At 44.6% G+C, this 12,832-nt stretch overlaps 3 protein-coding genes across 3 annotated transcripts; 1 reads left to right on the top strand and 2 right to left on the bottom strand.

Moving 5' to 3' along the window:
• Nucleotides 1–203: 203 nt before the first annotated feature.
• PHALS_06935 (myb-like dna-binding) lies at nt 204–821 on the bottom strand (the record flags this gene model as incomplete). Its single annotated transcript, XM_024720314.1, has 1 exon — nt 204–821. The coding sequence occupies one exon, from the start codon at nt 819–821 to the stop codon at nt 204–206; it is 618 nt and encodes a 205-aa protein (XP_024585525.1).
• A 788-nt stretch (nt 822–1,609) lies between these two features.
• Nucleotides 1,610–3,615, bottom strand: PHALS_06934 (uncharacterized protein; the record flags this gene model as incomplete). The annotated part of the gene is made up of 2 exons (XM_024720313.1): nt 1,610–1,896; nt 2,943–3,615. 2 exons carry the CDS (start codon nt 3,613–3,615, stop codon nt 1,610–1,612), a joined length of 960 nt encoding a protein of 319 aa, XP_024585524.1.
• Nucleotides 3,616–10,790: 7,175 nt separating this feature from the next.
• On the top strand, nt 10,791–11,072 carry PHALS_06933 (uncharacterized protein; the record flags this gene model as incomplete). The annotated part of the gene is made up of 2 exons (XM_024720311.1): nt 10,791–10,927; nt 11,027–11,072. 2 exons carry the CDS (start codon nt 10,791–10,793, stop codon nt 11,070–11,072), a joined length of 183 nt encoding a protein of 60 aa, XP_024585523.1.
• Between the last annotated feature and the right edge of the window lie 1,760 nt (nt 11,073–12,832).

The raw sequence follows: 12,832 nt of genomic DNA, 5'->3' as shown, positions 1-12,832 counted from the left end.
CTTGTACTTATACATCGCATTCTCAGCCGAGTCAGGGAGTGAAGACGCTACACACATTGTCTGTTGTAGAAGTATCTAGATAAAAGAAGTATCGAAGCTCTAAATGATATTAGTGTATGAATCATATTATCTGTAAGCATTCCGATGTCTCGGCATGCGTTAGTCTTGTGAGGTATTACGGATTGCCGCGATGGCGCAATAAATTAATCAAGGAGCAGGTCAATTGATTCCTGCACATCTTGTCGATAGTCGATGTCGTTCAGAGCCTGCTCGATAGATATATCAGGCGTGAACGGCAAAGGCTCTACTTCACCTAGCAATTCGTCTAGGTCAAAATCTACATCTAGATCATCAAAACTGGAAGAGCTGGAGCTAATGATGCTACCTTCGTCACTAGCCACCGGGCTGCATCCGCCCATCAATAGCTGTCCGAAGCTACTCATTGGTGACATGGGACCTATTGAATAGGCCGAAGGAGATCTCGGAGAGCCCTGAGCTGTAAAGTTTTTTAATCGCTGAATACAACCCGTAGCGTGGGCATCAACGCGGTGCTCAGGGCGAACAAATTTCTTCTTTTGTTTGCGCAGGCCTCGTCGTCGGCGATTGATCTTTTGCTGATACTTTTGTGCATGTGTCTGCACTTGCTTGATGGAACGTGTGCCGATAAAAGCAGCAATCGAGCGCCACGGACCAGTCGGAAACATCTTCATCGCGTGCAAAAATTGCTCATGCTCCTGTTCGGACCAAAGGCCGCGAGTTATCGGTGAGTTGGGGGCTGGTCTAACAGTGACGCTGCCTTCGTGAGTGCTGGTAGGCATCATGGTCTTAAAGGTAGTCACTACAGACTTGATAGCGATGTTACTTGGTGTGATTGCGTTGCTGCAGCAAATTTCGGAAATGAAGCAACCAGCGACGTGATTGATGTGGCCAATGGTCACTTTTTTAGCTTTGACATGCCTTGGCCTTTCTGAGCGAAAAATGGGGAGATGGGCCTTTTGAGAGGGAGTAGGGGAAATTTATGGCTTTGTGTTGTCAGTAGAGAAAAGTATGACCAATAGCAGCTGAGCATCGTACCGGCTTGTCTGTTGACAGTATCCGTATCAGTCGGTAATTTATAACATTTATACAGATACGCAATCACATATCATCATGCACGTACAAAAGCCTACAAGCTAGCACGTTTGAGAGTAAGTGTTGCTGAGTAGTAGCTGCATCAGCTTTCTGCTCCTATTTTGGCAAAGACTTATCGATACCGAGGTCCTGTGATATATTTTGCTGCTGCTAGCAATTTGCGGCAATTCAGAAACGGCTGCGTCAGTAATATATATCTCACGTGATCCAAAATTCAGAAAAAACTGTAGCATCTCAGAAATTTCGAATGATCGATGACGTAGTAAGGCGGTAGAATGAACATGTGCATGTTTCTATGGATACCGGTGCCTCTGTAGCAGTAAGTTGCTTCTGATGGATGACACAACTATCATCAATCAAACAAATTAAAATGTTCTGTAATGGTAAAGCTCTGAAGGAAGTATTGAAAAAAAGCTACTTGTCATTTTGTAAAATGCAAAAATCATCAGTGATGTTGAAAAAGATCTCATAAAATAAATTACTTCGAAAGACTCAGCACCGGCATATCTGCGACAACCTCATGCCGAAAAAAAGTTGGTGGTGCTGGGGTTGTAAAAGGCTGAAGGTCGCAGGCGTTGAAGTTGCCATGGCCAACGGCACTGCTGCGATTCGCGCACAGCCAGTGCCGTCCCAGTCGAATACCAGTACTTGGCCTGCGAACATGACGTTCACCAACGCGACCTTCCTTCTTTTGGCTTCCTCTCGCAACCTCATCTTTTTTATCCTGTCGCTTCGGCGTACAAGGTACATAGTCCACCAGAGTTACTTAATATGCATCAAGTTGCTGACTCAACCCGCAAGTGCTCGACGTGGTCGTTTATGAGACACTGGAGCAGGCGTTGTATATTAAGGTGTGTAACACGCTTTGAAAATGGCCACGGTGGAAGCTGCGACGCTTACCGTCCTTTCCAGAAATCTTCAATGTATCAATGATAATGCTCTCTAGTCGAGTACCGTAAATTTCCATTTTTGAATGGATTTGTGCTTTACAGAATTTAAGGCAGAAAAGTTTTCTTTCAAGCAAGAAGTGCTGTCTGGCAACCCAAGTCTGGACAGTTTCGACCAATTGACCACGAAATAGATTTGTATATCGTAGTACTAGCAGCCGCAGCCCGCCAGTTTCAGCTCTTAAGTCAAGCGGGCTGCTAGGTACCATTAGCCCATCGTCGAAGAATTGTCTCTGATCGAACTTTCGTCCACGTTCGTCGGGCGATCATACTATGTATATCTTTGGAATTTATTAAAGCAGCCCACGGCCCATCCCCACGCAGGAGGACCAAATCTTTTTTTTATTATCGCAAGATGTAGCCGCTGAGCGGCAGGCGCGAGTTTGTTAAAAACCAGGCGTTGATCTGCCTCAAAGGCCGTCGGTATCATGGCTACGCAGCAAAGGCTACACCGTAGCTGTGTCTAACGAAGCAAGGAAAGTTGCAATTCGTGACTAAACGATAGATACAGTAACAAAGCACTGTAGTATTTTCAGATAATTAGAATGCTGACCTGCTGCATATACAGCTGCCGCCGCGAGGAATGGTTGCTGTGTATCCGGAAAAGTAAGGACAATTCTAGGCGACTGCTTGCGGAGGGGGACCCGACCGTGAGGCTTTCCATCTGAGCCGTCTACACTGAAACTACATGACAACATCACAGTTACGTCGACCGACCTCCCGCATCGCAATTTGAGACGCAGTAAGTCGGCTCAAGCTCAGCATTAGCCGTTAGATTTCCAACGGCCATTGCGCTAACAGCAAGGTATAAACGGGATTAATTCATTAATTGTTGTTCTGTTCGTCCATTCTGTGGCATCCGACTTTCACGAGTGTTTAACGACTGCCCGTTCTTCTCGATCTTTTTATCGTCTCCTATATGCGCCTTCCCCTCTGCAGTCATCACTTTCTGCCTTTTTCTTTTTGAATTCTTGCGATCATCTGCCGCTGCTGCACGTTTATCTATCTCGAATTCGAAGCCCACAGGCGTCGTAAGCTTCGGGCGACGAACAGCTGGGACGCCAACGCCTCCGCTGGCCGAAAGCGCCTGTGAAAACTGATCCCCTCTTTCTGGCGCCAATCCGTTAGTTGTAGCATTGTGATACTGCTGCGTCTTCCGTTTTTGAGCCTGCACGCGCTTGCGAATGGCAGCGATTTCCAGCAATTCGCGAGACGTTCGTGTCAACATGTCAGCGCGAGAGCGAGTTGTTACTTTCTTTAATTTATGAAATTTGGGTGATTGCGGAATCGTCAACCGACCATTTTCTTTGGCTAAACGTGCTAAGCGCCGCCGCTTTAGAGCCACGTTGCGCGCTTCTGCTAATTCTTTGTCTTTGCCCGTCAAAACTTTCTTCCGGGAGTTGGCGAGCGATGCTTTTGTGGGTTTCAAGAGGCGGTCAGTGGATGAAATAGCGCGTACTTTTGAAATTGGAGGCGGCGCACTGCGAAATATGGCGTCTGGGTCTTCCCCGCGCTCAGAACGCCGCGTAGAAGCCATTGCAGCAGAAATGCTTTTCTTGGACTAGCCTTCGCGCCTGTCGAGCTATCAGAAATCAAATTAAACACTTAAATTATAAATGACGAAAAAAGACCCAATTATGAATTTAAACTTTGACATTAAAGTTTTTGAAATGACATTGAGGTTTTGACCGTGACTTTGTTTTTAATTTTGCTACAGACAAGGTTTCGACGCCTATGTGTATAAATGCGCCATCGCGTTTGACTCTTGCCAGCTTGGAGCGGCAGAAAAAAATTCATCAGTTCTAGTCAAAGAGCTACCTCCAAGGAAGTATGCTCTTGTCAAGTTCAGGGTACACCTTCTTCGCTCCAAGGCGATTGTAAACTATGCAGATGATGTATCGCTGCGTACAGCGACATCGTCATTACATTTCTTACGAAGGATGGCAGTATGTCTATGCTTGTTTCCGATTATACCTTCGAGGTAAGGTATGAAGCTGGTCGGCTAATGTGGTGGAAATTGCGCTTTCGCGTCATCACAACTACGAAAGCCGTATACCACGGTGGTGATGTCGATAGCTCAGCATATGAGTCAGGCGCACCATATGCTGCGCTACTGCTACAGAACCCTTTTGGTTGAAAAGAGTCCGAAAACGTAGATGTCGCTTTATCGAAGGGTGCGGTAACGCGCCTGCACTGCTATCGCAAAACTTGTTGTAATATAGTACTGATTCTCATGACACTCGGCGTGTATTGGTGCTTCACAATGATAACGTCAACTATAAAATACTGTACGATGCGCATGAAACCCCCTTGGGCGGACACCTTGTAAGTAAAAAAGACATGCTGCTCGATAAGCTCAATTGAATTGGTGGCTCTACATGTAGAAGTCAGTAGTGTAACGAGGTTACACGTACCCTGGTAAAAAGGGGTGGGTCACTCAAGATGGTGTGACCATACAAGTGTGTGGGTTACACGAGACGGTGTAATCACACAATGGTGTGGCTTTACTTTAACAAGAAGTCAGTACGTGGCTGGACTGCCAGTATTTATGCATTATAATTTGGTTTTACTATTCAATTAGAACAGATATAGGCGGCTTTGCTGCAAATAAATCAAAGAAATACACATCACACGTTGAACAGAAGAGTGAGTTTGCCTTGGTTTAAGGTTGTGGTTACTTCTGGAGTAAGTGGATTGCGATCCGCCACATCTGTACTGGTTTTAACTATAGAACGAAGGTCACCGATCCTAGCTTAGCTTCCTTTAAGCGAAAGACCTATGGCAGATCCGCTGCAAATTCCAAACGCTACTGAAATAGCACAGCATACAAAATCTATATAAGAGCTCTCGTTCCTGCTCCTGGGTAGAGCGTATAAGCACAACCCCAGCACGATATATACGTGTACTCACTGAGTCAAAGCTTTATCTGTGCAAGGTGAGCGATAACCCCGTTGCTAGCTAAATGTCAAATTGACTGCCGAGTACAGAAATCTGAGAGGTATGGAATACAAATTCCTTGGTTACCTGGCCCCAAAGTTCTTCACATGCTTTGTTGCCTCATTTAGATCGTTGGTTCGAAACAAATCAGCATTCTGACTGGCGAGGCAAAAAGCGGTAGTTGCTCGCCTAAAGGCGTTCGCCGACAATGAGATGCGCTGGTGAAACATCTTTTGGGGAGCACTATTGGGCATTGGAGGAATCACATGTGGCACTCAACGGGGGGTCGTTAATTTGAGGAAAAAGACCATATTTTACCTCCGAATGAGGGAAATTGAGATGGCCATGAACTCGGTCGTAAAACAGAGCGTCGTGCTTACGGGTGCAATGCTATAAGTATACGCGCGGAATTAGTGCTTACATAGAATACCTCGATAAAAAGGCTTTCAGAACAGGAAAATTTGATGCGACGAATTCCGCAGATGTTCGTATCGATTCGTAAGGCATATTGGGTGCGCTTCAAGTTATTGTATACACACTAAAGAAAACAAGCATTTGTAGATAACGCCCAAATCGTACAAACTCCCATAGACACAATGACATCAGATGGCTTTTGCAAAGAGATGACAATTACCGTCTTGTCATAGGATCTTCAAGCGTGTGCAGATCACGCCAAGAACGTCCGCGTCCACTACAGCTTTTCCAGAGAAATGGCGGAGTAAAGTCAAATGCGAGTAGGCCGCTCTCACCTGAAGAACATACTGGGATCGATCATACCTCGTCGAGGTCGTGGTCAAGGGGGCTCCAGCAACACTGCTAAAACATATGAGACTTACTGTAGGAGATTGTCGGTCGCTTAATTAGACACCCTTGTCTTCGTGAGGCCGCACAAGGCATGTAGAATTGAAGAGCGTCATGCAATTGTGTCAAGCGCAAACTGCAGAAAACAGTATATATTTGCGAAAGCATTGTGGATTCCAAATTTTGATACGATATATATGTATCTTGTCAGAGTGACACTGAAACATTTGGTCAAAAGCTGTTCTATAAATTTACGGAAAATTTTAATTTTTGACAGCGCGAGCGGTTGTCTTATCTTGAGCCAAAAATGAGGTCTCATTCTTGGTAGTAATTGGCGTGGCCAAAAAATTTACGAGATACGGGCCGACTCAATGTTTAACTTTACTAGATTCCACACATTTTCTTTCTTGTTAGTCTTTGAGGAATTATAAATCCGCTTCAAGTGGAAAGCATAATACCTTTTGGCGCGCGCACAAAGCAGAGATAGCTTACGCACAGGATATGAGATAGTCTGTATTTGACTGCGATGCTATTGCAAGGTGCCTTGAACATATAAAGTTGAGGCGGCGGTAAGTCGAGGTCTGAGAATAAAAAGACGAAGCGATTGTAGATCGCAATCTCCACAGTGTATCTGAGCTGATAAAGTCTGAATGTCGCGGTCCTCAGAGTGAATCTTTGGCGAGACACTGGTCTGGTGGCTTCTGTGCGAGGGCTGGTGAGATGCGAAAGCGACCAGTGTTGTATCTTTGCGTGAAAGAACCAGCAGATTTAAAGGTCGACTGTAAGCAGCGAGTTGAAGAACCAGGACCTGAAGATAATAATTATTTCTCTACTTTGTTAGGGTATGACAAATTTGCTGATATATTACTACCATACGACGGACCCACCGAGAGGATTAGTGAAGCTGTACGGATAAGTGGCGAGTAATATACTTCTGAAGGATGTGACCAGGGAAATCTCAGGGGCTGTAAATCGTTTCTTAATATCTTCCCGCGAAAAAGTTTGGGCTAAATAGACTATCTATAGGGAATATGTACAAGGAATTGCAGATGGTGAGGTCACGAAATGGTACGGTTGGTTCTGAATGAGGAGCTGAATACGCCATCCGCCTTATGCTCCTTTCCTTGAAGACACATGAGAATCACTCCATGCAAGAAGTGGGCAGCTTTTCTTAGATTTTCAACAATTTTTCTACATTCTGTTGATGAAACATCACGACGTTTCAACTTGAAACTCATGACACATCGATCCCCGGACAGGAACCGCGCCATGTAATGGGCTTGGTTTCGTTGAAAGCGCTTCTAAGGCACAAAGTTTGAGGACTGGAAAAGTTTGTCTTGACGATCCTACAGATCCGTTTCATCCTTTGTTCATAAAATACCACGATGTGGTGACAAGAGACCAGCCACACGGGTTACTGGTACTAAACAATGTTGACTAGGGTCCCAAAATTATGCTGCATGTCAATGTCATTTGTTAAAAAAAGAACGTGCAGTCCTCGACGATCTCTTTCCTGCAAAAACCAAGATATTTTGATGGGAACGATCAATCTCTTCAACTTTAAGTCGAATTCCTGCGACAGATAGGCTAACGACGTACGGCAAAATGTGCATGCAGGTAAGACGCTTATGCAGCCGCATTCGTTACCTTGACGCAAGCCCTAATTCATTATATTAATGTGCTGCAGAGCTGTACCTTGGCCAGTGTTTTTGATCTGATTCATTTGTATTTTTAGCCGCGAATGAGAGTTAGCGACGTGGTAAATAGTGCAAAATACGCCTACACCCTAAACTTGTGAAACTCATCACGCATCGACCCCGGACAGGGAATTGCGTCATATAATGGGCTTGATTTTGTTGAACGCGCTCCCAAGGCACAAAGTTTGAAGACTGGAAAAGTTTGTCTTGAAGATCCTAAGATCCGTCCCATCCTTTGTTCATGGGATACCATGACGTGGTGACAAGAGATCCGCCACACAGGTTACCATAACTAAACAAGATTGACCTACCAAAAGCTGCGTTAGATGACAATGTCATTTGCTGAGGAAACAACTTGAAGTCCTTGACGCTCTCTTCCCTGTAAAAACCGAAGTAGTTTTGGTGAGATCGATCAATCTTCCCATTCCTAGTCGACTTCCTGTGTCAGATAGGCTAACGACGTTTGACAAAATGTGTAGGATATAAGACGTTTATGCAGCCGCAGCCGCTATCTTGGCGCAAGCCCTGATTCATTATATTACTGTGCTGCAGAGCTATATGGCCGATGGGTACCTTGATCAGTGTTTCTGATCTGGTTGCTTTGTACGGTTAGCCGCGAATGAGAGAATAGCAATAACCATCTCACTGCCAAGTGAACTCCGAGCAAAATTCTCTGGGAAGTAGCTGATTATCCTTCAGAACTCATTTCACAACCCGGCGACGTTAAATTCCTTGGCACGTGTTTTGCCAGCATGACTTGCCGGTAATAATATATCGGATCGAGATCCTCGCTTATCAGCAATTTTTCGCACTCTTTTTAGGTAATTGCCACATAATTGAACATGTCCACCAGTAATCATTTGCAGATAGATAGACGTACAAAGCGTTTAGATCACGTGATGGATGATAACATCCAAAGCACTTGCACAGATGCTATAGCTTCCACTCATTCAATTTTGCGCTGAAGAACTTTGTATATGCATCTTGAAGCTTAATCTGTTTTTAAAAAAAATGTACTCCCGAAAACCATTTTACCGCCACAAAATAGCTCTGATCTTAATGAAGGAACAGCTGTTCGTGCGATTCGACTCGCTGGTGTCAACCCGGCTTGATTGCGTAGCAATATCACAACTTTGGTGAGATTGAGATTATGCATCATGCGACAAGTGTGTGACGCCACGATTAAAAAACAGGATACTCCACGACTAAATTAGAGGCATACCAAGCACGCATAAGGGGAAAAGATGTTAACCTAAGTACTCAACTAGTGTATAAAGTTCTTAACTCAGTATACATCGCGCTTAATCGGACCACTCAATGTCACAGAAAACAATAGTTTTGGTGATACCCTTGAAAAAATTGTGGGCCTACACTGTGCTCAACATGAGCTTCCTGAAGTCACATCATAGCCTGCTTCTGAAATCCAGACGTATGTGAAGGGTTCAGTCGGAGTCAGAGCTGCGTTTTCCCATTTCTTGTAACTTAGCAACCTTCTACTTTTGAATAGCGACACGATTATGAAATACCGAAAGTGCTAGGAACGATGACGAAAGTCAGTGAGCTAGTCCAGAAACGATCCCATTCCAATTTCACCCGTACGCAAATACTCTTTTTAAGATGTGACACTGCCTCAAGCGTGGAGCTCAACGGTATCCAGCCGCAGGACGGTCGGCATCTGCCGACTCTGCTCGACGAGTAAAGCACGCACACTCCATAAATTTTGTATCTGTAGGCTGGAAGATACGCCAAGGCTGTCACTAGAAATTTGGTGAAATGAATTGAATACCTACTTCAAAAATGCACAGGCTTTGAAGTCTCAAATTGGCAACATTGCCCAAGCGCTGTTGTCTCTTATGACCTGACTAACCCCAAGCTTTAATCTCGCCTGAGGCAGGGTTGACAGTTATACCCTTCTATCTACAGAAGAGTGACGACTGCCTTTTCTGCAAGGTAGACGGCTGGAACAGTTGACTGATGAAAATTTGTGGGCTGTTCACAGCGGGAGATGTGTGTGTGTCTGACCGCTGTTTCTCTAGGAACAGGAACTACTTTCGAAAAGTCGTAATCTGCGCGGCTGAATAATGCTAGCGATGCGACGTTCTGGTGCTCGTTTCATTCTCAGTAAGAATGCAATGTCTGTATGCACAGGCTCAAAAGATCCGCACCGAAGCAGTGATCAATCTAGTTGATATGAGCCAATAAGCTGGACATGTAGGAAGTGGCAAGAATCAAGGTTACTTATGCGTTTGTAAGCGGGAATCGGAGCTTCTGAGGCTTCTTTATCATTTTAGTGATTAGCTGGACATTACCGTGAGTCCCACAACGCCCCCTCTGTTGGATGCGTACACGGATTTATAGCTTGTACAGAGGGGTTCCAAATCGCGAAAAGCGCATAAATCGTAGTGAAAGGCTCATCTGTGTATCTCCAGTGAGGGCGGGGTTGTCGGGTCAGTATACAAAGGATTAAATGAGACTGTTTGCATCGGAAAGAGAATCGGTCTTTTTTTCGAGTACAGCTATACAGGCAAAAATTGCAAGGACTGTGACTTTCATAAAACCCGCCGGGTCATGTAGTTTTTACGAAGTCCTAAGTGTGCAAAAAGTGGTGTTAAATATTGCGCGCTGTGGGTGCTCGATGTACATTTACTTTGCAAAATGGTTTTATTCACTAGTGTTGTCCAAATCTTGATGAAGAAAATTCATACTAAATAAATTCTATGCGATGGTGAACGTACATGTAACATTTCTGATCAAATATACAATATACAATCTATTAAGCTGTACGTTATTAACATTACACTTTCGCACAACTTTACGTTTTGAAGGTGCAAAAGTGTCGGTACCGATAAAAATCCAGAACTTTTCAGAAAAGCTGTCCGTGGTACACGTACGCTACTGACTGCACGTCAAGTATAAAGATTTATCATAGAATAAAAGTTCGCATATTATTAACAATCTAAATAGAATTTACCTCACATATATGTCACTTGTGAAATAGCAGAGCATACTAAGTACTTAGTTATTTTCTAACGTTGTTGAGCTCAGTCCTGGTTAAAGTGTACAGAAGCAAGCTAAACGAGTTGTGTACGCGGATGCTTTGTAGCGATGATTTTTCTCTGCGGGATGTGTGACCACCAAGTCGCACAATTGCAAAAATGCTCCAGTTGATGCAAAACCTTTCGCGCGGGTAGTCAGGGAGTACTTAAATTTTCTGGACTACTTCGTTTGCGCGTAAGTAGGCTCCACGCTATAAATCGGTAGAGAATCGAAGCTCATAATGGTGGGCGCGTTACGCGATAGTGTTGAGTCAGCTGTACCGCTACATCATGGCAAGAATAAATCATCTTTAGGAATTGCGTGTCTGGTCCTTCTTATAATCAACTATCGTTACCAGCTGTTTCTCAAAAGACAACGGTACGTAGATTAAACCAAACCAAAAAGAACGAGACACACTTTCGCCCTCAATAACCTCTGGAGATTCCTGCGGACAAATTGTCTCAATCCTTGTACTAGAGATACTCTGAGGGCCGCAAAACATCGTCACGGACATTCGTCTTAGCATAGATACATTTTAAAAACAATGATATTGGATCTTCTTTTCGACCCACCCAAAGACTGTGGCTAATTGCCGCTCTCACAGACCAACCTCAGCGCAAAGATATTAGCAAAACAAATTCCAGTTTGGATCTTCAAATATTCTGCAAGAAGCTATCGCACATTTTTTTCTGCATCAAAGCGCTTCCGCTTTCTAGCAGAGCTGGGCTGCTGACTCTCCATACCTCTACCAGAAATTTACGACGTGGCAACTAAGGCTCTCGACTTCCAGTCAAACTATGGTGCATGACGTTCAAGGAAGGCCAAACCTATGGATTCATTCATATTTCGACCTAGGCATACAACAAGACAGCATTCCACGCTTAAGCGCTCCCTAGAAAGTTTAGCAAAACCCTTGTCATCGCCTTGTCGTTTGACGCACGGATACTGGTTTCGTCAATGCCTCCGCGAGTCGTCTACCAAGTCTAACAGTCGCGCATCGTACGTCATAGCAATATGCATCGGCACATTACCCAACTTTCCGCGGCTTCGAAAATAAAACCAACAACTTTGGGTTGTGATCTGCTCTTCTCCTGGAACAAGTCGTACTATTTGAAGCTGGGATCCAATGACCACAATCTCGACTAGGTAAGATAGATACCAATCTTCGATGGAGGTGCTGAACGGCGTACTGAAACTCGACATTCCGCGTGTGAGATCTGCCGGTCGACCACCCATGAAAGCTCGAATTTCTGTTTCAAGAGAGGGGGTGGTGAGCGTAGACGTTTGGTACTACCATAGATGTAATATGTTTGCCGAGTATACATATGAGGTAATGTGTAAAGTGGCTTTGGTAGCCGCGGTGCTGCTAAGTGACTTACAGGTCAATTTCTAATCTGTATAAATGAGTACCTTTGCTTCTGGCGACGCTTAGAGTTGCCATCTGCATATCCACCGGTCCCTGGGCACCGAAGTTGTGCTACACATTCAAGCCGACGTTTAAGGCCTCTTTAAAAGAGGTTGGATTGCCGCGTGAGCTTCCGACGCAAGCCTAACCTGGGTTCGCGAGAGAGGGCCGGCCACTATCCTGGCAATAAGAGTATCACACGTGGGGATAGTTAAATAGTTGTCCAATTTCTTCATGGACAAGCAATTTGGTACAAATGGTACGACTGGTTAGGTAGCGAACAACGGCGACTACGCACCCCCCGTTCTCTTTTTCTGAGATACCGCACGTTAGTGCCACATTCTCGCAGCGTCCTCCAAGCTTAGTTACCGCTAGCCCAACACGCTGTTGCCTGGTTAAGCATGGCCAAAATATTTTGTATATCTGAATACTTTTTGTCCAGAAAGAGAGTCTTACCGTCCCCGCCCTCAAATTACTAAAGACCTAGTGAAAGCAGCTTTACTGCAAGAGACGGTACTGCTCCCATAGCTTGGCCAGGAACTCAGCGGAGCTGCCGGAGCTAGCGCCTGAGGAAGCCTTATTTAGGCCACCGACCTTTTGTTCTATACTCAGAACAAGTAAGAGTTAGCGGATTGCAATCCGCTTACTCCAAGAGTAATTATTGCCTTCCCAAGGCTAATTGACTCTTCGGTTTAAAATCCAGAATTGATTTTATTTTTTATCCTAATTTTAAAAGTTTACATTCTCTTAAAATATACTAAATATATATAGTAAAATCTAACTACTGGCTACTCAGCCACATTGTATTCTTGTTTGGGTGCAGTCGCACCATGCACATCTCGTGTGACAAACACCCCTGTTACCAGGGTTCGTGTACT

This window comes from Plasmopara halstedii (genome assembly GCF_900000015.1).
Source record: "Plasmopara halstedii genome assembly, contig: Scaffold_3060, whole genome shotgun sequence".
NCBI classification, from domain to species: Eukaryota; Oomycota; class Peronosporomycetes; order Peronosporales; family Peronosporaceae; genus Plasmopara; species Plasmopara halstedii.
This window is presented reverse-complemented; position numbering and strand designations above follow the sequence as displayed.